This window comes from Andrena cerasifolii, chromosome 3, assembly GCF_050908995.1.
Source record: "Andrena cerasifolii isolate SP2316 chromosome 3, iyAndCera1_principal, whole genome shotgun sequence".
NCBI classification, from domain to species: domain Eukaryota; kingdom Metazoa; phylum Arthropoda; class Insecta; order Hymenoptera; family Andrenidae; genus Andrena; species Andrena cerasifolii.
In genome coordinates this window covers 10177817-10203191 of record NC_135120.1, presented here as the reverse complement: position 1 = coordinate 10203191, position 25375 = coordinate 10177817, and the positions used below count along the sequence as shown (strand labels likewise).

At 49.3% G+C, this 25375-nt stretch overlaps 1 protein-coding gene across 3 annotated transcripts in view; it reads left to right on the top strand.

Annotated features, from left to right (window-relative positions):
* Egfr (epidermal growth factor receptor) overlaps nucleotides 1-25375 on the top strand; it is a 144175-nt gene that overhangs the window by 102217 nt on the left and 16583 nt on the right. For 2 of the 3 annotated variants that reach the window (XR_013084997.1, XM_076808741.1), the window contains exon 2: nucleotides 14696-15024. The exons of the other annotated variant lie outside the window; for it this stretch is intronic. Coding sequence is in view for 1 of the 2 variants with exons in the window: in XM_076808741.1 (XP_076664856.1) it covers nucleotides 14892-15024 (133 nt within the window). In the remaining variant the exon portion in view is untranslated. The remainder of the gene's footprint in view (nucleotides 1-14695; nucleotides 15025-25375) is intronic. 3 annotated transcript variants of the gene reach the window in all.

The window sequence follows — 25375 nt, the reverse complement described above, 5'->3', positions numbered from 1 at the left end:
GAGATATCGATTTGGAAAACAGCTTGGTGTTATTTTCGCCTGAGTTTAGCGAGCTCTTCGAAGGATCCTTCGTCAGTGTTTTCTTCGGTTCCACCTTCGGCTCAGGTTTGCTGAACTTACTCGGTTCCTGACTCGTTTTCAAGGTTTTCGCTTCAACCGATTTCTTCGTCGATGACACTTTCTCTGCGTCCACTATTTTCACCGGTTTGGGCAGGTTTTTAGGCTCCGTTGAAGTTTCCTTCTTCACTGAAGATATCTTCTCAGGTTCGACGACTTTTCCTTCACTCGGAGTGTCTTTCAGCTTCGTCGGTGGCACCGGGATTACTTTCTTTGGATCGATCGTGATGGGCGTCTTGGTTGGAATCACCGTTGCCTGCCTCAACTTCCCTGACGGTTTCCTCGAGGGCACTGTCACTCCGTAATCTATCAGCGTACCATCCTCCCTCTTCTCGATCGGCTTCATGGACTTCAGTATCTCCTTGAGTCTCTGACTCGAGACTTCGTCAACTGTCTCACTTTCTCTTGACAGCTTCTTTTCGATCGCACTGTTTGTCTTGTCCTGTTCCCTCCCCTTAGCGAACTGGACACTGGACTCAGCTGAAACACCAGCGGATCTATTAGCAGGTTTCTCTAACCCCGTGTCTTTGAGTATCGTTTTTGAATTCTGTACGTTTGCTTTCCCCACTGGAGCAATGAATTTTTGAGGTCCAGCAGGCTTTGGTACATTCGCGATTATCTTCGATTCTTCCTCAGCCATCGAGCCTTCAACTTTCCTCGCGACTATGGGCTGTTCATCGGTCACCTCCGTCCTCGACGACGATGCTTTCGGGGCTTCCGGGTTCCCGCTTATGTTGGCCCTCTGTGGAGTTACCGACGCGTACTTGACGGCTTTTGGGGAACGTGGCGTGAACGCAGTCAACGTGTCGGGCTCCTTTTCCGCAACAGCAACGGTTTTCACCGAGTTATTCTTAGGGCGATGCTTGACTTTCTTCACAATTCTGCCGACGCTCGAAGCGCTGTTCCGTTTCGCATGCTTCGATACCTTCGCACCAGTCGCGGATTTCGCAGCCGCCCGTTTCTGCGGACTCCGGACGCGAACAACGCGATGCGTCGAGTCAGCGACGTCAGACTTCTGCTTTTCATCGGATACCGGTTTCTTCGCGGCTGCGTCCTTTCCGGGTAACACAGATGTCACAGTCTTGGAAGGATTAACAGAACTGAGTTGCTGGTCCAGCGCAGTTGTTTGTGTAAAGTTCACACTTTCTCGCGCCTCCGTCGCGGACGCGGCATTCGGTGCATTCTTTTTGTCGATGTTCTTGAACGAGTCTTCGGAAGTGCACTGTGATATCATTTTCGAAGGGGCACGATCCTCGGGCGACTTGTTCGGATTCGTATTCCCGATGTTTACGGGTGGTTGACGGGTGGGACCTGTGGGCGGTGTGTTTGTATTTGAATCCGTATGGATGACAGCATCGTTACCCTTCACAGTCGAGGGACTGCTTCCCGCGACATTCGGAGCTGTCTCTTGCCTCGATATTGAAGCACGAGCATCGAACGTGGGCACAGGGTTAACTTGCTGTGTTCCAGCGACGTCTTCGTCTCTCCTCACGCTCGTTACGTCCGCGTTATTCACCTCGCTGAACGGCGGTTTTGGCGTGAAGAGGGTTTTGGTCCTTGGAGGAATAGGAGCAGGTATAGGCTTCGTTTTAGGGGTCGTCGTAGTCCTCATGCCGGTGTCTGTAGGCTGCTGCATGCGAGGTTCGTTGAACTTCGCGGCTATTTGGAGGTTCAGGACAGGCACCGGGCCCGACGCTGTCCTGGCCAGGTTCTGCGTTTGCTCACTGACCGCCCTGTTCTGGGACGACGGTATCCTGATCTCCACTTTATCCATGGAGCTAACGACGTCAAGCTTGTCTGCCCTGGCGACGATGCTCTTCAATTCCGAGACTGGCTTGCCGTTGATGGAGAACTCGATCTGCTTCACGGGGACCGTGTTCTCGCTGATGGATATCTGCATCGAGCCGAAATCCGACTGCAGGTTCAGACTGTTCGCGTCCACGTTGCCAGTTTTGTCCCTCTTCGAGGAAATTACCACCGAGAGCTGATCCCTGGTGCCCGCGGTTTTTGTCGCCTGCTCGTCGACGTTGATGGATACGATGGACTCGTTCTGCGAGGGAGTCATCCTCAGCTCGATTTGAGGTTCTTTTACCGGAGCCGTGGTAGTAGCCGTTGGCGTCTGGGGCGAGCTCTTCGTCGGTATGTTGGAGCCAGCTGAGCCATCCTTGAGATACTGTGATACAGGGTTCGTTGGTTTGTTCTTGGCAGCCATTTTCGGGGCCTGAGTTATGGGATCGTGATCTCCTTTCGGTGCAGCGTGCACCGTGTCATTCCCCCACGTACTCTCATTCACCTCCATGCTTTCGTTCACTTTCCTCTGCACCATCGTTTCCCCAGAAAACGATTTTTTGTCTTTGATCCTGTTGTTGTGCGCGGTAACTACCCTGTCCAACCAATGAGCACGCTCGTGAACCGACTGCAGCACCAATTTCTCATTGGCCCTGGCCTGAGCCTCGTCCTTCTTCGCGGTGATTCGCTTCAGGTCCTTTATTACGTCCTCCATTTTCGTTATCCAGCCAACTGGCTCCTGTTTGTCCACGTTGCTCGTCTCCTCCCTGGACAGGTCTTTGGGAACACTTGCCGCGTCACCCGGCGGTGCTTGCGACGGCCTATCGTGGTCTTTGGTGTCCAGAAATGCCATCGACGCGTGGCTGAACTTCGTGGACACGTTGCGCCTTGGCATCGCGGTGTTTCCGCAGTCACTGGGATCGACGCTCGCGTTCGTAGTGTTGCTGTACTTCTCTATCATCGTCGCGTACGACGAGGACGCCCTTTCGAGGTCGCTGTTGTTCCCAAAAGCTTGCACGATGTTCCTGTGCTCGTTTCGGCAGTCGTAACGCGACACGAACGCCCCGCTGCTGAACTTCGCTTCCTGTTGAACCGTGCCGGATCCAGTGGTACGAAAACTCCCCTTCTTGGCCGCTCGGTCCGTGCTCCTCCACTTTGGAGATGCCGCGGACGCTGTGCTGAAAGGACTTCTCTGGATACCGTTAAACAGAATCAAATTTGCGTCGTCTTTTGCGACCCCCAAGCCAGATCGAGCGTATACCGTCTCACTGTAATCGGCGATCATCTGCGCGTAGGATCGATGCTCTTTCACAGCCAGACCACCAGTTACGCGAATTTCAGGCGGTTTTGAATTTTTCACGTCCTTCGCGGGCTCCGCAATCTTCTCCTTAATCTTCCCAGCGCTGCGTTTCCTGCCGGTCGGTCTCGCGAGCAGACAGGTCGAGTGGCGATCTTTGTAGACGCATGGCACTGGAAAGTTTCTCTCCAGCGACGTTTTCTTCGACAAGCTCGAGGTCGATTTCGGTTTGTTGCAATTCGCTGGAAAGGTTACCCCGTTCCTCTGCTGCCCCGCATAATGGAGGCCTCTGAAATCGTTCAGCCTCTTCGTTCCAGGCGAAAAGAGCCTCGTGGACTTCAGCAATCGTGCGTCCGAGTGATGTCTCCTGCATACGTCTTTAAGAGGCCGATTGGTTAGTAATCATGCTCTCGATCCCGAAAAACCGATAGCGCTGTAATAATTTAGGAGTAAATAATTGGGAATCTTACTGGATGGGACACGGTGAGGAACATGAATCCCTAGCACGTATTTCAAGCGGTTCATGTTCTCATCCTCATCCCACGATCCTCGTGGACGGTGAAAGAGTTGGGCGCCGAAGCTTCAGGAGTGGATCGGATAGTATTATTCAATCGACTTTTACTCGTGGAATTTTGAGGGCGAACCAAAGAAGAGGATTAATGGTGTCGATAAGACTTTCCGATCGGTCTCAACGCATCTTGTGGAAATGTCAAACGCGATGTCCGTGAATTCCATTAAACAAACGAACCTAGAGTCTGCTACTCGAATCACTTCAAATCATACGCAGATAATTCGACTAAACATTCTTTGATTCTCGATGCTGACAACTTTAAAGACGATTATCGCACGATGGCAGTAAAAATAAAAACAAAAACGGCCTGTCGACGCACAATCGGTTTTATTTTTCAAAGTACCCGCGGCGAGGCCATGGGTATCGAGGATCTCCGTGGCTGGCAGACCCTTTGTGCCATTGCACGTCGTAAGTAAGCCTCGAAAAATGGCACTGGCGGCACTTTCAGCTCGCAGAAGCGAGCTGCCCGCCACGGGCTGATCGCAGGATAAGGATCTGCGGAATCGGTGCCGGCGTGACTTCAACGCCGGCATCTTCGACGCGGCACAATGCCACGAATCACGACGTTCGCTTTATCTTCGCCATCTCGCCTTTCTTTCCGATTTCGCGGTCGCTGCGACATCCCCAGAGCATAGCGCGGTACAAAATCGATTAGGAACTGTGGAATTTTTGGAGCGGTACTCTTACATCAAATGTATTCTTCTGGGAAGATCCTAATTTGAAAGAGCGGGAAAAGGAATTTACTCGTTTCGGATTAAAAATAATTTTTATTATACCTGATGCGCCGTACGAGTCTCTTTCGCTTTTACAAAAGTGTTTATACATCAACGGCGTAACTGCGTCTCACGTGAGACTGCCAGGACCCTCCCGTTTTTGTACCGATGGTTCTGAAAGTTATCGCAAAGTCATGTGATTCACATGTTGACGCAGAAGTCTGATGTCGTGTTATATGCGCGCACTCCTACGCGCGGAAATTGTATTGAATTTCCGGCGAATGGTTTCCTTGTTCCCTATATAGGGGTTCTAATAACGCAGATTTAATTAATGTATTTAATTTCTCGGCGATCCGCGCGCTTTCGTTTGGCAATCGAATCTCGAGGACGCGCTACCGTCTCGGAACGAACGTTTGCGCGAGTCTCTCCCGCAAAGCCAGCAATTTACGATCCGATCGGGAATACCTGGACTCTGGATGCACCCGGAAAGGTGAAAGCATTGATTAGTGCCGAGGTATAACCTTACCTCCGGGGTAGAGTGCACGTTGATCGATCTTCCACGAACCCGGGATGGCATTCGCCGCGCCGCTGATGCTATCGCGACGCTACCAGCAATTTGTTGGCGACCTCGGAGCGCACTACGCCCGGGAAAATAATAGCCCATCCAATTCGTTGTGGAATTCCACGGAATTCGAGATCGATCGCGAGATAAAAAAACTAAAGGTTCCTTCAATACAGACTAGCTGGAGTCATTAATTTTTTTAGGCAGCAAACTGCCCTCCAATTAAATTATTCGTTAAATAATCGCCTTGATAGCGAAGCTTGTTGGGAGATACGTGAATCTCAGCGCGGTAAGTTATTCTGAATGTTCAAACGTTTAGGTTCTATTGGTTTGGAACGTCCAAATTTTTAAGGCCCCGTGGACATTCCTACCTGTTACCACTCGACGCTGATAAGAGTAGAATCACCTCTCTTATCATTCGGAAACACCAAATGATACGAGATTGCGTCACGATAAACTCGTACCTGTGAAGTTGGATAACGTGCGTTACAGAATTGAAAAAGATACACGAGGATAACGATGTTACATACATTTTCTGTAATTTTGCCTCATCAGGCGGTTCATTGATGGAATTCCATGAAATCGAGGAAAGCGGAGTCAAGTCACGAACGTGATACATAGTAGCCGTTCTCTGCCCCGAAGGTTCTTATTAACTCGGGGCCGATCAGAAAAATGGGGCAGCACAGTTTATAGGGAGGTTCGTGCAGCACGCCATTCATCGGCGAATACCGAGCAGACGTTTAATAACCGACAACGACCAAATTGACGCCTGCGCGGAGTTACAAAATGGACAAACTTGCCCGCACGAACGCGCAGTAATTAGCGTGTCTTCATAAAAATCCCCTCCGGAGAGGGATCGCTCCCTGTGACTCACGTGCGGCGGAATAATAATAATAATCACTATCATTACGCGGCTTTATCGCGTGCTACTTTACGTGTCGCGCAATAATTTCGACGGGACGCCGTTCTCTACAGGTGGCCAGGGCGTTTGCTCATTGGACTAATTACTGGGTCCTTAGTATTCTCGTACTCCTTCGTGATTCTTCATGGATCATTTTGCGTCACTCGCGCCCATTCTCCAGTATTTATGTTACGCACCCTGTGCCTGTGGGATACCCCCATTATTGAACAACTTAATAATCTTTAAAATCTCATGTGTTAAGCCTGGGTTCCTCCCGATGCTTTTGGCTGACGCCTAAGCCTTGCTTCATTGCAATCACGCATCTAAAGGTTACAGATTCAGTTACAAATTCAGCTTGGCGTGTCCGAATAGATGATAGACTACAGATACGTAAAAGGGGATGGCGGCAATGGCGCTGATTGGTTTCGCGAACGGTGCTTCTTGGAAATTCGAAAGTCTTGCAGCGGAATTGACCGGTTCTCGGGGAGATTCGTGGTGGCAGATACGTGGAACAAGAAGGGCCACGGCGCGGCGTCGTTTCGCCGTGAGCGCGCCGAAGTCACGATCTGGAGCTGCACGAAGTGCAGAGGTCGACCCCCGAGGAGAACTTACTTCGTGGCTTGAAATTCCATCGTGGTGTTCGGGGGGGACGCGAGACAAACGAAGCGATCGTGAGCGGAGATCCACGGATTTTCAGGCTCGCCTTCTTCACTTTCCTCGGCATTGCTTCCCTCCATCATCCCTCTCCGTCGGTTTCATCTGTTTTGGTAGCCTGCGCATAGAAAGCCATCACGAAGTCCACGAACGTTATTACCAAACCGAGGAGTCGATCCGCGAGAACCGGACCTTTCTGCAAATAAGAAGCAGTTGGTGGTTAATGAGTGACATTTCGATATTTCGACATTTCGAACAAAGGAAATATTCTCGATTTTCATTTATCCTTTCACGCTCTTCGCGATTTACGCTTCCCTTAACTGAACCAGCTACCAAAGAATAAGCGAACTTGTCGCCGAGGCTTCTCGAAATCGGTTAGGTACGAGACAACGACACCGCACGCTCGATCCATCGAGGCTGGCATATGTGCATACATTGGAGAGCGCGCAATCGGTCGGTGGCTAGGATTTGCATCGAAAAGCAAGGTGGCCCGCTCCAGCCGGGCTCGCGGAACAAGAGAGAGGGTCGAGGGTCCGGTCGTGGCTCGCCTTTACGGCATCCGATCATGCAATCCCTCGCTACGAGGGCCATAGAAAATAAAATGTCGTGCCTTATACGGGCCAGTGGGAAAGTGAGCCGGCGCTGGGGCCCGGCGCGGCTCGGCGCGGCGGTCCGATCTCAGTTGGTTAAGCAGAGGAAGTTTTTGCCAGGCAGCAGGCCGACAACTGTGCCGGCAACTGTGCCGTGTTCTAAATCAAACCTGGTTCGCGAGCAGATACCACAAAAGACGTAGGAGAAAGAGGGAAAGGCTGATGGGGGGCCAGTGAGCGAGCCGACCACGGGGAGGTGGACGCGGTGCCCTGCAAGGTATCTTGGATTGGGTCCTCCAGATACCTTAATGTATCCTCCTGTTGGTCCGAGAGCATCGAAATCGCGCTCACGTCCAACTTTACCGTTAGCCCATGTTTATCCTTCGTCCTCGTCATCTTCTTCTTCTTCTTCTTACTCTTCTTCATCTTCTTCTTCGCCTCCTCCTCATTCTCGTGTTAGTCGCTCCCTATCTCCATCTGCACCTCCTTCCTCTCCCTTTTCCCCCAGGCCGCTCTTTATTCTTCTTCATCATCTTCGCCGTCGTCTGTTACTCGCGTCTCCTTAATTTTTTCCGACTGTTCTTCTGGCCCGAGCCAGCCTTCTTCTTCGGTCAATTATCGCTTGGCCGAACTTGATTGACGATCGATTCGGCTCCCTTCGAGCGGCGCAATCCATTTCGACGCACACCTGGGTGGGGTCCCGGTGTCGCGTTTCGTCGAGGTGTGCTCGGTCCGCCTCGCTTCGTACCCCTCGAGCCCGCAGGAAACCGAGACTCCGTGGCCGCGCTATCGCGATCCCGTAATCAGACTTCCCCGCGCCGGTAGATAACGCGGGCTGCGAGGCTTCCACCTTGAACGAACGCTGACGAAAGGGCTGACAGAGGAAGGCGCGGAGCGCGCGGTACCGTTAGAGCCTAGCCAGCCACGTACGCCTCGTGGAAAAGACAGGCGGAGGGAGAAAGAGGGATTCTACGTGGCAGAAGTCGCTGCTATATTTCATCCGGCAGTTTTCTACCTTTTCTCTTTGTTTTCTCCGTGCGATGCAGCCACGTCGCCGCGGCGCGCGTCCCGCGCGATCTCTCCTTACGATAAATCACGCTCGCGATACCGACCGAAGAAATATTACGTACGGGTAAACAACGTTAATTTATGTTAATCGCCGACCCGTACTTTACGCTCGTTTATTGCCAGCCTCGCGCGGGAATTCCTGTTTGCACCGGCGACCACACTTTGGCGATACGATCAGGATTCTTGGATCCTGGGTAGACTGAAATTGATACGGTTGATTTTTTGGTGCGATACCTACAGGTAACCCTGTCCCTTGACTTACACTGGGTATAAAAAGTCTGCGTACACTAAGGTATGCAGAAGCGTCTGTTTATGAAAATATAGAAATATCCTTGAATTCAGGTCAAAATGTATTTGTAACATGTACATGGTATGTTTACAATTTTAGCAATGGCAATGTAACAAATTAAAAATGACCAGAACTTAAATACAAACAATAAAACGAAAAATGTCTCTGAAAAGTCACCAGGAAAAGTCTGCGTACAGGTGTAACAAAATTAAAAATAATCCTAAGTGATGCAAAGTAGGATATCCTCTTCTTGCTTAATAGTTGGGAATAGGTGTTCTTTGTTTAGTGCAGTACATGGTTTTCTCCATACCAGTTTTCAACCTCTTATGCCAAAAATGCAAAATTTACTTTCGTCTGAAAATATTACTTTTTCCCAGAACTCAATTGGTTTATTGACATGTTCATTCGCAAATTGAATTCGTTTTTTGCGATTGATCTTCGATATAAATGGTTTCTTACGTGCGACGTGACCGTGATATCCAGCCTTTTTTAAGTATTTTTCGTGCGGTATCGACACAAATTGTTTTATTGAACTTGAACGCTATATCCTTACCAATTTGAATTGCAGTTATTCGCGGATTTTTTTTAACTTCACTTACAATACTCCGTTGCTCTCTTTCAAAACGAAGCTGCTGGTGCCTTCCCAGCTCCCACCTATCTGTACCCCGTTCATGAGACTCCCGAAATCCCCGGAATATTCGCGACTCTGTTCCACGGTTCCTCGTTCTCGTTGCAGTTCCGAAAGGATCTCTCCCTCCGCGGTTCTTGTTGGCCGCCAGCCCCCGTGGCCATTGTTGTACAGACGTTACACGGTTCTGGGGACAGGGCTGAGAGACTAGGGGGAGAGAAAGCGAGTGTCGGAGCGCGTTCACCCGCATACAAATTGATCCTTTTTGCCCGACTGCTGCGTCGCGTTCGGAGCAGACACGCTAGGTGCCGGCCACCGAAAAACCGGCCCGGACACACGGCTACAAGGGGGTTGTCGCGTTTTGTGGAAACAATCAGCAGGTTGTCGCGGAACAGGGATATGAATGCATAAGCAGCGCAGTTAACACGGTTGCTCGCCGTGTTCCACGGGGCCCCCCTTTTTTTGCCACGGCCCTCTCCCTCAAAAGACGCCGCTTTTATGCCCTCGGTCCCGGGCTCTGGCTCTCTCGCGGGGAGTGAAACAGGGACGAGGGACAAGGACGAGCGGGAGGATCGAAGGAGGCGACCCTCGTGGAGCGTACAGTGGCTCACACTTCAAATCCGTTCGCCACCTTTCCTATGTCCATCCGTATATACAAATATGCTAACCACGGTGCACATTCTAACAGTTCGAAATGAACATAAAAATGAAAGTAACAGAAATTTGGAAAATTCCGGCTTTTCTTGAATAGAACCACGCGGCTCGACTTTAGAAATAAAAAATTGACCGTATATCGAAAGGTATAACTTTCGTTCATACGTAATACGAAACTTGCTCAAACTGTGCTTCCGTCGAGTAACTCAAGTGGGGGTGGTGATATCTGAAGCCCATTGTCTACGTACGAATATTTCCACACGGATTATATGCCTAGTTTATTCATATACAGTGTGTTTTACGAGGTCCAGGTGGGTAAGCATGAATGGTGGAGGATTTCCAGTGTGAACCACTGTAGGTGGACGACTTGCGCCAATAAATACACCAGACGTGGCCGTGCGCTGGTCCCCGGGCTGCCTCGATTCCCTTCTTTTTTTCGATCGTCATTTTGCGAACTCTGCTCCGGCATCCGCGGCACTCCGCGTTCGACCGAGCTCCTCCAGGGATTCTTTCCCTCGGTGGGTCCGCGGGTGAAGATTCCAGGCTTTTTACAGCGGGATACGCGACTTCCTTCCTCCCTCGTCCCTGTGGATAGAGCTCGTTCGGGCGACGCTGTCCTTGCGTACCAGTCGCCTACGTCCTTACCGCCTTATCGTCGTTTATTATCGTCGTTGACGTGGACGGTCAGCGCGACAGCTTGCATCCATTTGTCAATAGTCGTGCTCCGATCGGGCCGTTCGGAAGAAGTCAATGTTCGCCGGGAGATTCAGTTGGCGACTGGTTCGAGGGGACGAGCTTGCTCTTGGAACAATCTCGTAGATCTTCGTAATGTGGAGGAGAAAGAAAGGAAGGAGCCTTTCTTTGTGGCAGAGAGGATTGAAAGAAGGGCCAGAGAATCGCCACCGCAGACGTTTACGTAATCTTTCGGATTTGAATTTGGGAAGAAGCGATATTATTCTCGGCCAAGTCTGCAGAGTTTCAAGAAAGTTGCTCCGATTCGAGCGCACTTTCCAATTTCCAACCACCTTGGGACGAAATACGACATTCGTCGCGGTGTAAACGGTAACGCAGCAATGTTTGAGCTGTTTATCATCCTGGTATCTTTATTTTGGCAAGTCGGAGAACCACACCTCTTAATCTCGACCCGTTGACATTAATAAAACAGTCGTATGTAAGATACCAGCTGGCAAACGGGCAACGCCATGGTCTCCCATGAATCTGATGTCAGTCTGCAATCTATCAATGTTCATTGTTTATCGAGTGCACGTTCCGTGCCACACTCGGCTGCGCAGACTCGTAAACATAAATCTTCTACTAAATCTGCAGAAAGAATGGTAACATTTATGCAATAATATTCCAATGTTTACAGAAACCTTTTCGTGGTCCTCGAAAAGAATCAGGCACTAAAAAAATACCAGTTAGAGAAATCTTACTCCATCAATTCTCTTCCTTTAATCACTCAATGAGTGAACTTGTCACCGTGAATTTCGGCGCTCATAGAAACTCGGAGCGTCTACGTTGATCCCAGTTATTTCCCGAGCAATTACAAGAGAAAGGTATCGCGAGGCATGGCCCCACGTGCCTGCATTCGCTCGCGATACAAGCGCGAATCGTATCTCCGGGAGACAAGTTAACGAGACCAAAGGCAGGCACACCCCGTCGATTAGTCACCGCGACGTGTCAATTCGGTCGATGTAACAATGATAAACGCACTTTGTCCGGGCCGACCGGGGAAAAGAAGGGAGCGAAACTTTATCGATTCGATTCTTTCGATGTCACCCGTCGATAGCGCTCCGAGCGAGCTGGCCGGAGCAACTCTGCCTTCTATCCGCTCGGAGACAAGTAACGAACGTGTAATTAGAAACTGGCCGAGTCCTTTGTGGCTGCTTCCATGTAAGCGATACTTAACATACGTTTACCGCGATGGAAAACTGCGAGCTGGTGTTATTTATGGCGTCGCAGCTTCGCGAGCCGATTACGTTGCAACTCCGAGTCTCGGTCCTCTGACAAGGATTCCTTCGGGCAGCTGGACCTGACGGAAAGTTCTGTGATACGAGCGACTTTCAGGAAATGTCGCGGAAAACAGTGGCACACGATTAACTAGAAGACCTGCGTTCCGTTGTTGCTGCTAAATTCTAAAAAATTCCCTCACTTTCTCCCGCTTGCCCGAAACTATCGCGTTTTGCAAGCTTAATCTCTCACGGTGAAGGTGTAGAAGATATCTGATTGATCTGTTTAATAACTCCTCCGTGCATTGGATAGAGAATAAGGAAAAGTACGCAGCACTGTAGCAGAAGCTAAAGTTCGCGAAGTTATCAGTGGAGATTTATGCGAGCTCATTAACAATCGGAAGAAAAGATGCAGTTACCGCTAATAACGTGTCTGTTCATTAATCGCGGGCTTGCTGCTGTGGAATGGACCGATACATACGAGGAACCGGTTCGTTCCTCGTAATCCGTCGACGCGATTTTTGCCAAAACGGTCCGGCGCGTATCGACACACTTGGCAAATCGAACTGTGCCTCCTTGAACGTAACGGAAAGGACATTCTCAAAGGACCACGGGTGTAAAAAGCCAGCCACGCGACCGCAGGTTAATGGACTCGACGCGTGCACGAAATCTTAATCTTTCCGTTGCGACACGCGTTATTACGGTTATTTCGAAAGCACAGCATACGCTCGCTCCAACGAGCAGAGTAATGTTTAATAAGCAGCCTCGGCGTATAAAACTTGAATAAAACTTGGGGACCGGTTATATCGTAACAATGTAATGCGTTTCGGTGCCGGCTCTGGCTAGAACACGGTGCACAAGACGTTTTAGGCTGAATCCAGTCGACGGTCACGTGAATTAAGTAATTCTCGAAAAATAACCAAGAACTATTATTATTATTATTATTATTATTATTATTATTTCGTCTTTATTGCTCGTAAAACAAAGGTATAGTACATAAGGAGAAAGTAAAGGCGAGTAAAGGCGAGGCCGCAGTATAAACTGTTAATAGGCCTAACCATAACATAAAACTAAACATTAATTAGTACTACGTATAGTAATACTAAAAATACTTCAAACTAATTCAACAATGAAATATGAGATATGAAATATGGAATATGAAATATGGAATATGAAATATGGAATATGAAATATGAAATATGGAATATGGAATATGAAATATGAAATATGAAATATGAAATATGAAATATGAAATATGAAATATGAAATATGAAATATGAAATATGAAATATGAAATATGAAATATGGAATATGAAATATGGAATATGAAATATGAAATATTAAACTACGATCTGTTTTTATGAACTTAGAATTTGATCAAATGAGAAAGGACAAACAGATAGCTGGTTATCCAATAATACAATCTAAGAAAAATCATTTGGGGCAAGAGATGGTGACCTTAAATTAGCTTAAATCCACGGCAGGGGAGTCGTTTAAGTCGCTTGAACGGTTAGCCGATCCAGGTCTCAGGCAGCGATCTACACCTGGCTGTGATCGCAGTCGCATCCGGATCGTCCTGATGAATATTAAATATTCACGACCCTTTAGCGTAACGTCGTTACCAGCGTCGTGTCTCGAGTCCTCTCCGTACGTCCCACGTCTTTCTCATCGGCAGACAGCCTGGTACCACGGCGACTATCACGGCTGGCCCGAGGGGGAGGAACAGAGAGAGAAAGGGGAGGACGAGTGCTCGTATAAGAAGCGAGGAGGCCGAGTCAATAAGCAGAGGCGAAGCGCGAGGAATGCTCGGCAATCACGATCGACACGATCGAACGTCCGGCGATCGCCAGACGAGGCCGAGAGCCGGCACGAAACCGTGGTAATTAATAGACGAGCAGCCGCAAGGGATGACCCCGACGAGGCGGGCGTAATCAGGCTGCTGCTCGGAAGGGAGGAACCCGACGAAACCCTAGTCGACGTCATTTGTTTAAGTTGATCGCTGGCCGTCGCGGCCGAATAAGGTAACCCGTGTTCGCCACTCCGCGGGGAGTGCGAAAGAACAAAGAAGGAGCGGCCGGAGAGGGCCTCCTGGATCAGATCCTTGCCACGGGGAGAGCTGGCTGAGGGTAGAGAGAGAGCGAGGGAGAGAAAGGGTACGAGAAGAACAGACACCTGCTGTTCTCTGCATTGTCTTCCTTCCCTTTTCTCGTCCCTGGCCCGATCGTCCTTAGTCCTCCGTCTCCTTTCACTTCTGCTTCTTCCTCGCCTTCTTCTTTCCGTCCGTACCGAACAATCCGCGAGACCCTCGGCCGGGATGGCGAAGGTGAGCCGTTGGCCGAGGCGACGACAAAACAATTGCCAGCGTAAAAGGCGGATAGACGTTTTTTCGCGATCGGGCGCTCTATTTCCAAATCGAGGAGCGCGTCGGCCGAGTATGGGAATCCATCCCGGCCGCGCCGAGTCCTGGGAAGCGTGCGACGCTCTGGGAAAAGTCGCTCTTAGATCGCGGAGCCGAGGCACTGCCGGTGGTTTTACGGGCGAACCAGGAGGAGTGTGAGAAAGCGGGCAGAGAAATTAACCGAGGGCGATAGAATTGATGTATGGCCAGGTGAAAGCAGTGTACTCTGTGTTTTAAAACAATAGGGGTTTGGTACTACTATCTATCGAGCAGTTGAAATACTCTATTGCACCTAAGTATCCAGTGTAAATCAACCCTAGCGATTATCTTAAACCTCTACTACGTAAAATCCATTTTAACTACACATAAGTACTTAAGAGGAAAGCAGGGGGCAAGATATTCATCAGACGACCTTGCTTTCTCTTAACAGCAATGTAGTAAACTTAGAGTTTCACCGTTTTTACCTACACCATAGATGTCTACATAAATTCTAACGAAGCACCGTTTGATTTCCAGATGTAAACCATCCTCGTGAGACGAGCCATGCAAGGAACACGGTGACGAGACAGCGATGGCAGCAGCGGAAACGCGTCTTCGAGCTTCTTCCGATCTTCTTGCTCGTGACAGTCGAAGGGAGCACGAAGAAGTGGGAATCATCCTCGAGGTCACCTTGGCAAGGCCCATGGGTTCGTAAAGGGCATGAGAGCTCATCATGTTCCAACACCGACACGGGCCACGAACGCTGTCGACCTGCAACCTCTTCGGCGTGACATTTCTCCTACTGATCGCCGCCGGTAGCTACGATGTGTCAGCGGATCTCAACTCCGAGTTCGTCAAAGGGAAAAGTGAGTTGCTTCGATCGCGAGTCACGAGCCTTGTATTCCGGCAAAGCCAGCTGGAATAAGGTTGTGCGATCGCGCCATAGTCGAAACAAGATCAACTGGACGCTCAATGCCATTGAACCATCCTTTGTCTCTTTACTCTATTACGTTTAGTAAAAGTAGAATACGGAATAGAAAAGAGTGGTTTTGAGGGGCCAGGTGACCTTCTCTCGACAGCAGATTTCATAGAGAATAAAACTAAGGGAAGTACGAAGGGAGGAGAACGAAATCTATGAACTGTCTACTCGAACGCAGTCGATATACGTTGCACAATACGATTACCATCGCAATTAAGTATTAGCCTGGGAGTAGGAACTATCCGCGCGATAAGGAGCACGGAAGACGAGCGCTCGCCGTTACCGATATCTCTCGAATTCAATCTGAGATCTCTTCCTAGTCGGAGGGGCGCGCGTACATCATCGGCGCTGTCTAGAAAAGTAGAAAGTAAAGCGTTGCGCCAGCTTTACGGCCGCGTGGGTGGCTGCTCGCCTAGCCGAAGGGTCCCTTTTACTTGAAGTACCTGGAAAGTACCGTTCTTCCCACTCGACTCGAGGTGGAAACTCTTTAAATCTCGCGCCTCGCACCGGCGTCTCTACGCTAGAGAAACGTTCGCCTGCCGCGGCTCGGGCGGCTGCTCTTTCGGGGACGCGCGTGTAGGTGCATTTGCGTGTAACAACAACAGGATTCCGTGGCCGATGGTGTCTCGATGCTTGACCCACATCGGCCCGAGCGACTCATGCAGCCACGCTTTAGCCGCTTGTCAAGACCTTTCCCGTTTACTTTTATTGCTTTCTTAGCTGTTTCTGGTAACTCGATTTTCCTGGACCACACGCGTAATCCTCTTCGTGATATACGACCGAAGTTGGACGATGTACGCGCTCGAAGAGTTACGACGCCGTGGACGCCGAGGGAAAGGCCCACGCAAAGGCCATTGGGTAATTAAAAGGGGAAAGGGTTGCCTCTTGGGGTTGAAACGGTAACTCCCGACGCAGGTAATGGCGCAAGCACTTAGAGGAGCTACATGGGACTCTTACAGAGAAAGTTTTCGTTGCCTAAGTTTACAGATTGCCTCTTCCGATATGCTTGGTTTGTTCGTGAAATTGAATTTCACGTTTGCTCAATTTGTCTGGATTGTTGGCTTTTTAGGTGGATAATTCTTTCGTCACTGGATACCTCAATTACGCACGCGAGAATTTATTAATTTATTAGCACGAGAAAAGCAACGAATAGCGACCTCCGTGGAATATATCGGACGCCCGAGTTAGAAAGTCCTCGGGGCTCACCCCGGAACGTAAAGATGCAGCTCGTCAGGCAGATAACCACCCAAGATCCCTCGGGGCGCTGCAATTCCCAGAGATATCAGCTAAAGTGGTCCCCATAAAGGTTTCCATTAACGTGATAAAGAAAGGTTGATACCTCCGTGGCCATTAGGCGACGGTAACTTACGCCGTGTTGCTGTGCACCGTCTCGATTCTCCTCGATTCTTTTTCTTCGGCCGACCGAGAGCAGGAGATACGGTGCACGTTGTTCCCGAACGACATCCAACGGAGACGGAGGATTTTTCGGCGCGAGATTAAACCCCGCAGTAAGTTAATCGTCGCACTTTATCGTTCCGAGCTTTTAACGCGTATCGCCGCGCGGAATGAAGCGTCAATTAACAAACACCGAACATTCGGCATCCGTCCCAAACGAGGACCTTGGCGCACGGTGTACATAACGAGCCGAAATCATTGCATCGTTCACATAATCAATTACTGAGAAAAAAGACTGCTCTCCGTGATTGCACTCGACTACCTTGAAAAGCTCGAAACTGCAGGGCATTACATACAAGCGTTGAAACTGGACAAGGAAGGAGACGAAGAACCGGAACTGAATAAATAGTACTGGCGACAGGGAGGCAAGGTAGAAGATGAGGGGAGATTTCATTATTTTTTCCGTCACATACTCCCCCTTCTCCCATGAATGCGATTTTGGAGCAGCGCTTAACGAAGACATCGTTTCTACGTCTGATAAAAACCAGTCACAGTCACGGTCGTCCGTTTGCGGTTTTTTCTTTCGCGCTGGCGAATCGATCCCCCCGCGCGCTTTCGGTCACGTTCGCTTTTACATTAAACGAAATTCGTGCTTCGGTTTTTACGGAGGCGGCCGGGCCTTTGATCGAGGCGCATTAATTCTATCAGCTCGGCCTCAACTTTCCCCTTAAGTAGGCGCTCGATACGCCGTCGATCTTCCGGATTACCCGTTAAGCCCCGCGTATCATCTCCGGGAGGAAAACATGTGTCCACTAACAGCGGCCGCTGCCTCTCGATATTTATTATCGTACGGGCAATCACCGTGGCTATCGCGGCGCCGCGCGTTAATCTCGGCATTCGGATTTACATCTTTTATACCATCGAATTTATAGCGCCCCGCAGCAGCTAAATTCCCCGTGAATTACCTATTAAAGTTTTGTAATGAAGCCATAAACTAGCGTTACGTGCAAGTTTTCCACGTGCTCGCGGTTTACGGCCCAATACGAACCCTCTCAGGCTAAAAGCCACTGAAGTAAAAAAAGAGGAGGTGAACTTCGGGGGAACAAGTCGCCGCAATACTGTCTTATTGTAGAACAAGCCTCGGAGCGTTCAGTCCCAATTACTCAAGCACGCCTGTCCGACTAATTTCACTTTCGACCCTTGGCATTTCGCGCGACTCCCTTCTGGATGTCCCACTTGGCCAGTCCCGGAACGGGTTCCCCGCTTATCAGTTATCAATTACACCGCAACCTCTTCTTGGGTGGCTCGTTCGAATCCCCGTTTCGTCTTCTCCGTCGCGTTCGCCGTTCGCTTCGGCTCGTGCTCCCGTACACCTCTTCGTCGCGCTCGGTGAACCGCGAAGGTGCAGCCACGGCAAAAGGGAGGAGGAGATACGGTGGAGGGCATGAACGCGACGCGAAATAACTTCGTGTGTAATACGACTAGCCCGGACAACTCTATCGGCGTGTGTATGTGCGGGATCAGGGAGGGACATCTGGGAGGCATGCCTTAATTGACCGCTCGGAATATTGACGAGATCCCAGAGACGGATTGAGACGTTGAATTTCCGAGGGACGTTCGGCTTTTTTTGCCAGCCATGAAATATGACCGTTCAATATGCTAGGCAGATATTTATGTACTCGTGGGATTGCGCCCGATGTAGGGATCCCGAAGAGATCGGGACAGGTTGGGGACAGTAGAGAGCGTTCCCTTCATTTTTTTTACCCCTCGCTTTTTAAGCGTCCCTCGGCAGGATCTCCAGAGGATGGCTCATTGTTTGTCTCCACGGTCGTTGGAGGACGCTTGTAACAAAGTCTTGGCGACGTGCACGTTCGGTACACGGATATTTGCTGTCGATCAGCAGCGATCCCTGACGCAAGCTTTCATAGGGATCATAGGAACCGTGACTTTCTAAGCTCTGGAAGGCAGAAGTTCAAGTTCTGGTTTGCAAACGTGGAGGCATCAGTTGTCTGAGTTTTTGGATGCACTTTGCACCAAACGACTCGGGTTCAAATAAATTACACTTGTGCAAAAGAGTGCATTCTGCATAATCTTTGGACGCTAGACTTGGCACAGAAAGGTGGGTACACTTTGAGTTTCATGTGATCATCAATGTCTGACGAAAGACACATTTGACTACTTACATACTCGAGGATCTTTGCTCACCACGAGTATGCTGCAAATAGCCTACTAAGTTTCCTCCATCCACTGCACCGTCAGACGTTTCAGCAGTATTTATTTCAAGCATTTCACGTGCGCGGCAATTATCCCAAAGTTTGCGCCGCTGATGAGCAACAGGTCCGAGCCGTTCGCCTGCGAGCAACCGCCGCAATCTCGTACGTTCGACAGAAAGTACCGGACGGTTCACGGGCGTAATAAATGCCGGCGGTAATCGCTGTTAAACTTCAGCCTCCATCGAGCGTTTCAGCTGGCTATCGCATAAATGCCATTCGGAGTTTAATCGTCGTCGATTACAGGATCGAGGTATTTTCGACCGCGGTAATAAACGTCGCGCCGCGAGCGTTACTTCTCTATTATTTAGCCAGTATCGCCATCGATGCTCGCCGTCCACTTCTCGTTCTTAACTGCGGAACGATACATCGAGTTGACAGAATTAGTTGATTGAATCGCCAGGTTGGAACGCACACGCGTAACCGTTGCGTAAATGGGTCCGCCGAGCGGATTCAATTAAACCTGAATTCCACGAAGCGATCACACGCCCCGGTATATCGGATGAGGCGAGCCTTATTAATTATTTTCACCCGAGGTCTTTCGCAATTTGCCTCCTCGGGGGAGGTAAGCGGCATACCAGCCGAGAACCCTGATTCCGATGGTAACAGGTGCGTACTAATAATGGATGAAATCAGCGCGCTCTTTACGCTTCACGATTCGCGGCTTCCCTCCCCTTTTTCCTTTCCGAAGAGTGGCGTGTATCGCGTAAAGGTCGAATTTTTTATTTTTGATAAACCAGTTCAAAGCTACAATGGTCACCGTAATAAAAAACACGCTGCCTGCAGATCGCTTATAATTCCATTATTTATTTAGATATCGCATTGTAGAAAAATTAAAAAAGTCTTCAAGTTTTTAAAAAAAATCCCGAAAATACTTGTGTTTTCAGACATGACCTATTAAGAGGGCAGACCACTGTAATGGTCTGAAAAGTAAGGGTGTTTGCGGGATTTTTTTTCAACCAAACAACGCAAGTAAATCAGTGTATTGCTTAGTATAGTTAATATATACATATTGAAGGGTAAGAAAACAATTTTTTGAGAATCAGAATCATAAATCCGTTTCCGGTATACCTACTCTTCGTCAAAATGTGCGTTGAAAAAAACACAAAAATATTTAGACACTAGAAGCCTACGTCTATTATTTTACAGTGGTCTGCCCCCTTAAAAATGCGAATTCTTTGCAGAATCATTAAACTTGATTCCTTGGAAGATAATTATTTAATCATTCACATACTTAACGTGTAATTTGACGTGTTTGAAATTATGATGAGTAAATCAGTAGCATTGTTTTCGTAGTAAGAAATCAAAGTTAACCCCACAGTGCACGCGTGAATTAAAATTACACCATTGCATGCGTTGGGCCTCACGGGCCCATATATCCAAAATCTCCAAATCTAGGAACGCGTGGATATTTTGAGAAGAAAAATATTTTTAGACTGCACGTTACCTGTTGCACTTAGTTTTTATTAAGAAAAATGTTTATAACAAAATAAAATACTGTACAAATATCTCTTTAACACTACGGCTCATCGTTACCTCAATTTTTTTCAATATCATGAGAACCGTTCGCTCGGGCCTGTCAAACCCTACGTGTGCAGTGTAGGGTTAAGATAATTGCCAAGCACAGCAGTCTAAAGAATTCGATTCCTCAGGAACATATTAAAATATCAATGTCTATGGGATGCCATTTTAGCGGTTCAGAAGCTTGAATGCGCGCAGCCGTTCGGTAGATTTCGCCTCAACAATCGAGCAATCGTTCTTCAATACGGACAGCGAAATGGCTATTGATCCGTGGAAGATAAAACGAGCGATTCACCTCGCTGCAAAATGATCCATCGTTCCAGTCTCGGGTTATTCGTGAGAGTTGCACGGCGATCTTCCGCGAGGAGTATCCACGAAGAATAGATGTTTCTCGGTGCACCGGTCGGGTCAAAAGGTGGGGCTTTCAGAAAGTGAAGCCGGGGGTCTCTTTCGCCATTGCCTGGCTGCTTGATGGATGGCGAGCCACCAGCCGTTCCCCGAGCAAACAGGGAGACAGGCACCGGCAGGTCTAGGAACGAAATGTGGGTGGACGGCGGCGCGAGGGTGAGAGGCGAGAGTGGGTGGATTTTTCATCGATCGCAAATCGAGAAGAGCCATAAAGAGTTTGAGCCAAGCAAAGGGGAAATGGATACGCGCGAGCGAGTCCACCGACATCCCTGGAACGCGAGATAAAGCAACACCTTGTAAACACTTTGCCACTTTCCTGCAAGACTGCAGTGTTTTCTAAAATCTGACGAAATAACAACTTCACTGCGAACGCAACTGTAAGCTAATTTCTGGCTTTAAACATTTTCTCCGTCCTTCAGGCAGGGGCGGATTTGGAGATTTGGCGCCTCTGGACTAACAAGCGTCAGCCACCCCTTCCGCGAAATATTATTTAATATTTTAATTTAAAAGAACTGTGACAATTTTAAAATTAACTCGATGTAACTACACTGCGAAGAGTTTCGGGAAAGTGGACGGTGGTCTCGTGGCTGACGTGGGAAATCGAGCTTCTTGCCCGAGTGCAAACGACGTTCGTATCAATCCCATGTTCTTGCCACCGATATCGTCGCATGTCTCGGGGAGCTTAATTGCTCCGTAATCGCCTCTGTCGCTGAAATCTGCCGCTTGCATTCCGAGGCTAAATAGCAGACCGCGATGCGGTTGCGCGTAAGCCTCGACAAGGTCGACAGATGTCCTCGATGGAGGAAACGGAATTCCAGGCTTCGCGTTCGCGCGGTTTGCATTCAGGCCTAGCTCTGAAGAATTCACACGATGCAGGGTGTTGTTTCTTGCACGGGGATACTTCGCCGGGACGGTGGTCCGTTCTCTTCTTGTTTGCAAGGTGAAGCCCCTTTGGTAAGCTGCTGCTCCATTTTTAATACTTTCAAGAATTGCGACCAACAGGAAAAGAATTCCCAGTTACCTTCGCGTGGAAAGAGTTCCTTTCCTCTTTGCCTTTGAAATTGATGATCTCCAGTAGCAACAATTCTAAGATCGAAGGATTGCGCGTCAAGTTACAGTCTGAACGCAAGTATTATTGAAATTAGAATCCCCGTCTGTCTCGACCTTAAGGACGAACCGTTACTCAAGAGCCCAATCGCCAAGCGTGAGCAAACTATCTAACTGTCGGGGTACGGTGGAAGCTGCGAGGTCCTAGATTGCGATCTCTCTTCTCCTGTTCGTTTCCTTGGGAAAAAGAACCACCTTACCCGGAGGTAATGGAAACGATCATAAATCCAGAACAGCGGGAAGGAATCGGGAACTGTTCGTGGGGCGTCGGGTTCGATGGATCGAACAATGGGCGGCGTATAGCGCGCGCCCCTTTGCCGATTCAAAAGCTAATCCGTCGAGCAGCTGGTGGATCTGTTCGCGACGTTTTATCGAATCCTCTTCCATTCTACCGCGTCGAATGCCTCTAACGAGTTGGCCTGGCTGTTCCCCGCCGCTCCGCTGGCTACTCCCGATCCGATCGATCCTCGCGATCGAGTCCTGTGAAACAGCCACGCTAGATCCCCCACCTCTGATCGATCCACCCTTGCATCACTTCGCTCGGGCTCTCGAAGCTAGATTCGTGGGGCACGATTCGAGGCGTGCTCCAACTTAAATCGGCTGTCGAAGCGTGTCGAGATAAAGCGCGTCGATAAAAGGAGCCCGATCCCCCTCCATCTTCGATATGGCAGGTGCATAGTCACGGTACGCCCGTTTTTATGATCGCGCGACGGTGGCAAGCGTATTTACGGCAGATGACGCGGGTATAACAAGGTGAACGCGACAATAAAGGGAGCCCTGTCGCGGTAGTCGATTTGGGATCGCTTTAAACTGTTCTTGCACGGTGCCATATTCAATTGAGCAATAACTTGCCGCCTTTAGACAACTGCCCCCACCCCCAATCACCTGGGCTGTTCATCGATCCATCATAACGCAGCGAGAGGTTATTAAAATTCCTTCAACACCTCCAGCTGTATTCTGTTATTAACGAGATTTTAAATTCACCCGCATTTATTTATTTATTTATTTATTACGGGACAAGCCCAATTTGTACAATAAAGAAAAACAGTGGCATACGTACAAGAACTAGAAAAAATAAAAAGAAGAAGAAAAAAAAACTAATTAAAGTCAAGTAGTGCCCCTATCTTAATCTATGACAATTTTATGCAGATTGCTTTTGAACGTTTGCAATGATCCCCCGAAAAAATTGATGTGGTCCGAAAAGTGTCCGACTTCACGTGGAATGACCCAGCAGCATGATTTGAAAAATATTGGAGGAATACCGTCTGTATTTATCGTACACCAGGCAGTCCATTCCATTTCATTACTGTGCATGCAGGAGGTGTTCCTTTTTCTACTCGACACCGATCAACCACGTTCTGCGATGTACTCTCGAGCACCCTCTATCGCGCACGTGAAGGTATTACACGTGTACGCGATTGGCACGATGATCGGTGGAACGCGAGGGTGATCGTGAGAAGACGACGACGCCCTGATAACCTTGGGTCCCGATCGAGATACGGAAGATCGCCGGGATCTCGACTGGATTCCCACGAGCCGGGAAATTAGCATGTGTTGCGTGCGTCACGATCCATGGCGCCTCGAGACCGCTTCCACCAACATTAATGCACGTCCTGGACGCCTGACGCGGTCCACCGTCCCTCTTGTTGCTCTTCCTCGTTCGAGCGGTCGGGACCGAGAAAGGCGAGGAGCCTGAGGAAGATGTACGTCTCTTCAGGGGTGGTCGACGCCCGATACGCGATTCACGCGGGATAGATCGATCGCGAGGCATCGAGTTCAGGATCCCACCGGAGCGATTCCCTTTGTAGGCGCCTGCTCGATCCGCCGCGTGTTAAATGTCAAACTGTTCGCCACGAGGGGAGGCTCGGAGAACGAGAGAACCGGATGGCACGGATTCCCGCAAAGAAGACGCGCCACCGCTAACGGGACCGATCTCGGGATTCGATGCGCTTCGGGAATATACATAAAGCGAGTTGAATTCCTTTTCTAAAACCTACACTCCTCCGTTCTGTTATCCAACGCGCCTATTCGCAGCTTTACTTGCGCTCCACTCGTCTCTGTGCCATCGTCTGCGACAATCGTGCCCTTTCCGTTTTAAATTCGTGACAATAATGCGATCGCACGCGCAGAAGCGATCAGATCGAACTCCGCGCGGGCCCCGTCGAGGCGCCGCGTTCTTAATGCTCGCTGGGAATTAACAATTACGCAGAGATACGATCACGCTGACAGCTCCGGGTCCCCTCTCGCGCGAGCAACGTCCGCCGTGGCAATTAAAATATCCACGGACGAAAATCTATGGTCTCGGGAACGCGATTTTCAAAGGGCACGGCCGAACAAACGTGTCGAGTTTTCGTATCTGCGTGTTTATCAGCGGTCCCGGCGATTCCATAGGTATGACTTGGGGCCACGGGCCGTCGAGTAACTCCGGCTCGTATATTAAAATCTCCCCTCGCGTCCCAGCTGGCGAAACCGACTCGAAAGGGAGAAGCAGATTGTTATCCGAGGCGCAACAGCTACACGCGCACATTCTGCGAATCGTGGATCCGCCGATTTAAACCGCGAGGCGGTCGGCGAGATGATTTATGAGCCGTGGCATCGATAATTCAGGATTCCAGAATCGTGGCAGGGGTGAAAGTGACTTTCACTTGCCGGATAGATTAATAGCTGCTCAGCCTAATCGCGTTTTCTTACCGAAAATCGCTTACGAGTGGTGGCTGAGATAGTTCTCCGATGCTCGCGAGCTTCGACGGCGCTGCTTGGTGTTAGAAAGGATTCATATATGTATCATATTACTGGGAGTGGAAAGATCGCGAAGGATTGATGCAACCACTAGCGTCTTGGAGGATTCAGGAAAGTTAATGCACAGCGACCTTGACCACTGTGCTTCAGGTGGGACGTTCATACATGACCTTCGACCGTGAAACCAGCCTCGATATGCATCTGCTTCTATTGTTAACACGGGTCACTGTTTCAGCGTGTTGACCGCGGACGAGTTACCCTTATCTGTTCTTTGTCTCTAAGTAGCATGCAAACGCGAGGGAAGAGCGAGCAGGCGGTTCAGTCTATCCTTGCCCCCGAGTCGAGTGTAGATTACCATCCCTCATGAATCGGTGAATCGAATCTTAAACTAGCTGTGCATTCTTATCGCTCCAGACTGCCATTTGGAAAACAAACAACGAATAATAATTTATTTATTTATTTACACACATGAACGGGCAGATACCCATTTAAACAAACAGAAGATATGAAAGACCCGAGTAGAGGCACATTGTTACAGCACCCAAACACAACAAAAGAGACGTCACAAAATAAACAGAGATATAAGAATCTAAAGTTATATACAAAACGTGACCTATGTCCTATGTAACATTAGATGAAGTCGCTCTGTAAACGCTAGCTTTGAACGCAGGAAGTGATCCGTGGAAGAGATCAATCTTGGATCTAAAGTGGTTCGCCAGGTTAGATATCCTGTGAAACGGGTGAGTATGCCCAAACCTGGAAGTGTAGAGAGGCGGGCTAAATAGTTCGGCTTGTCTG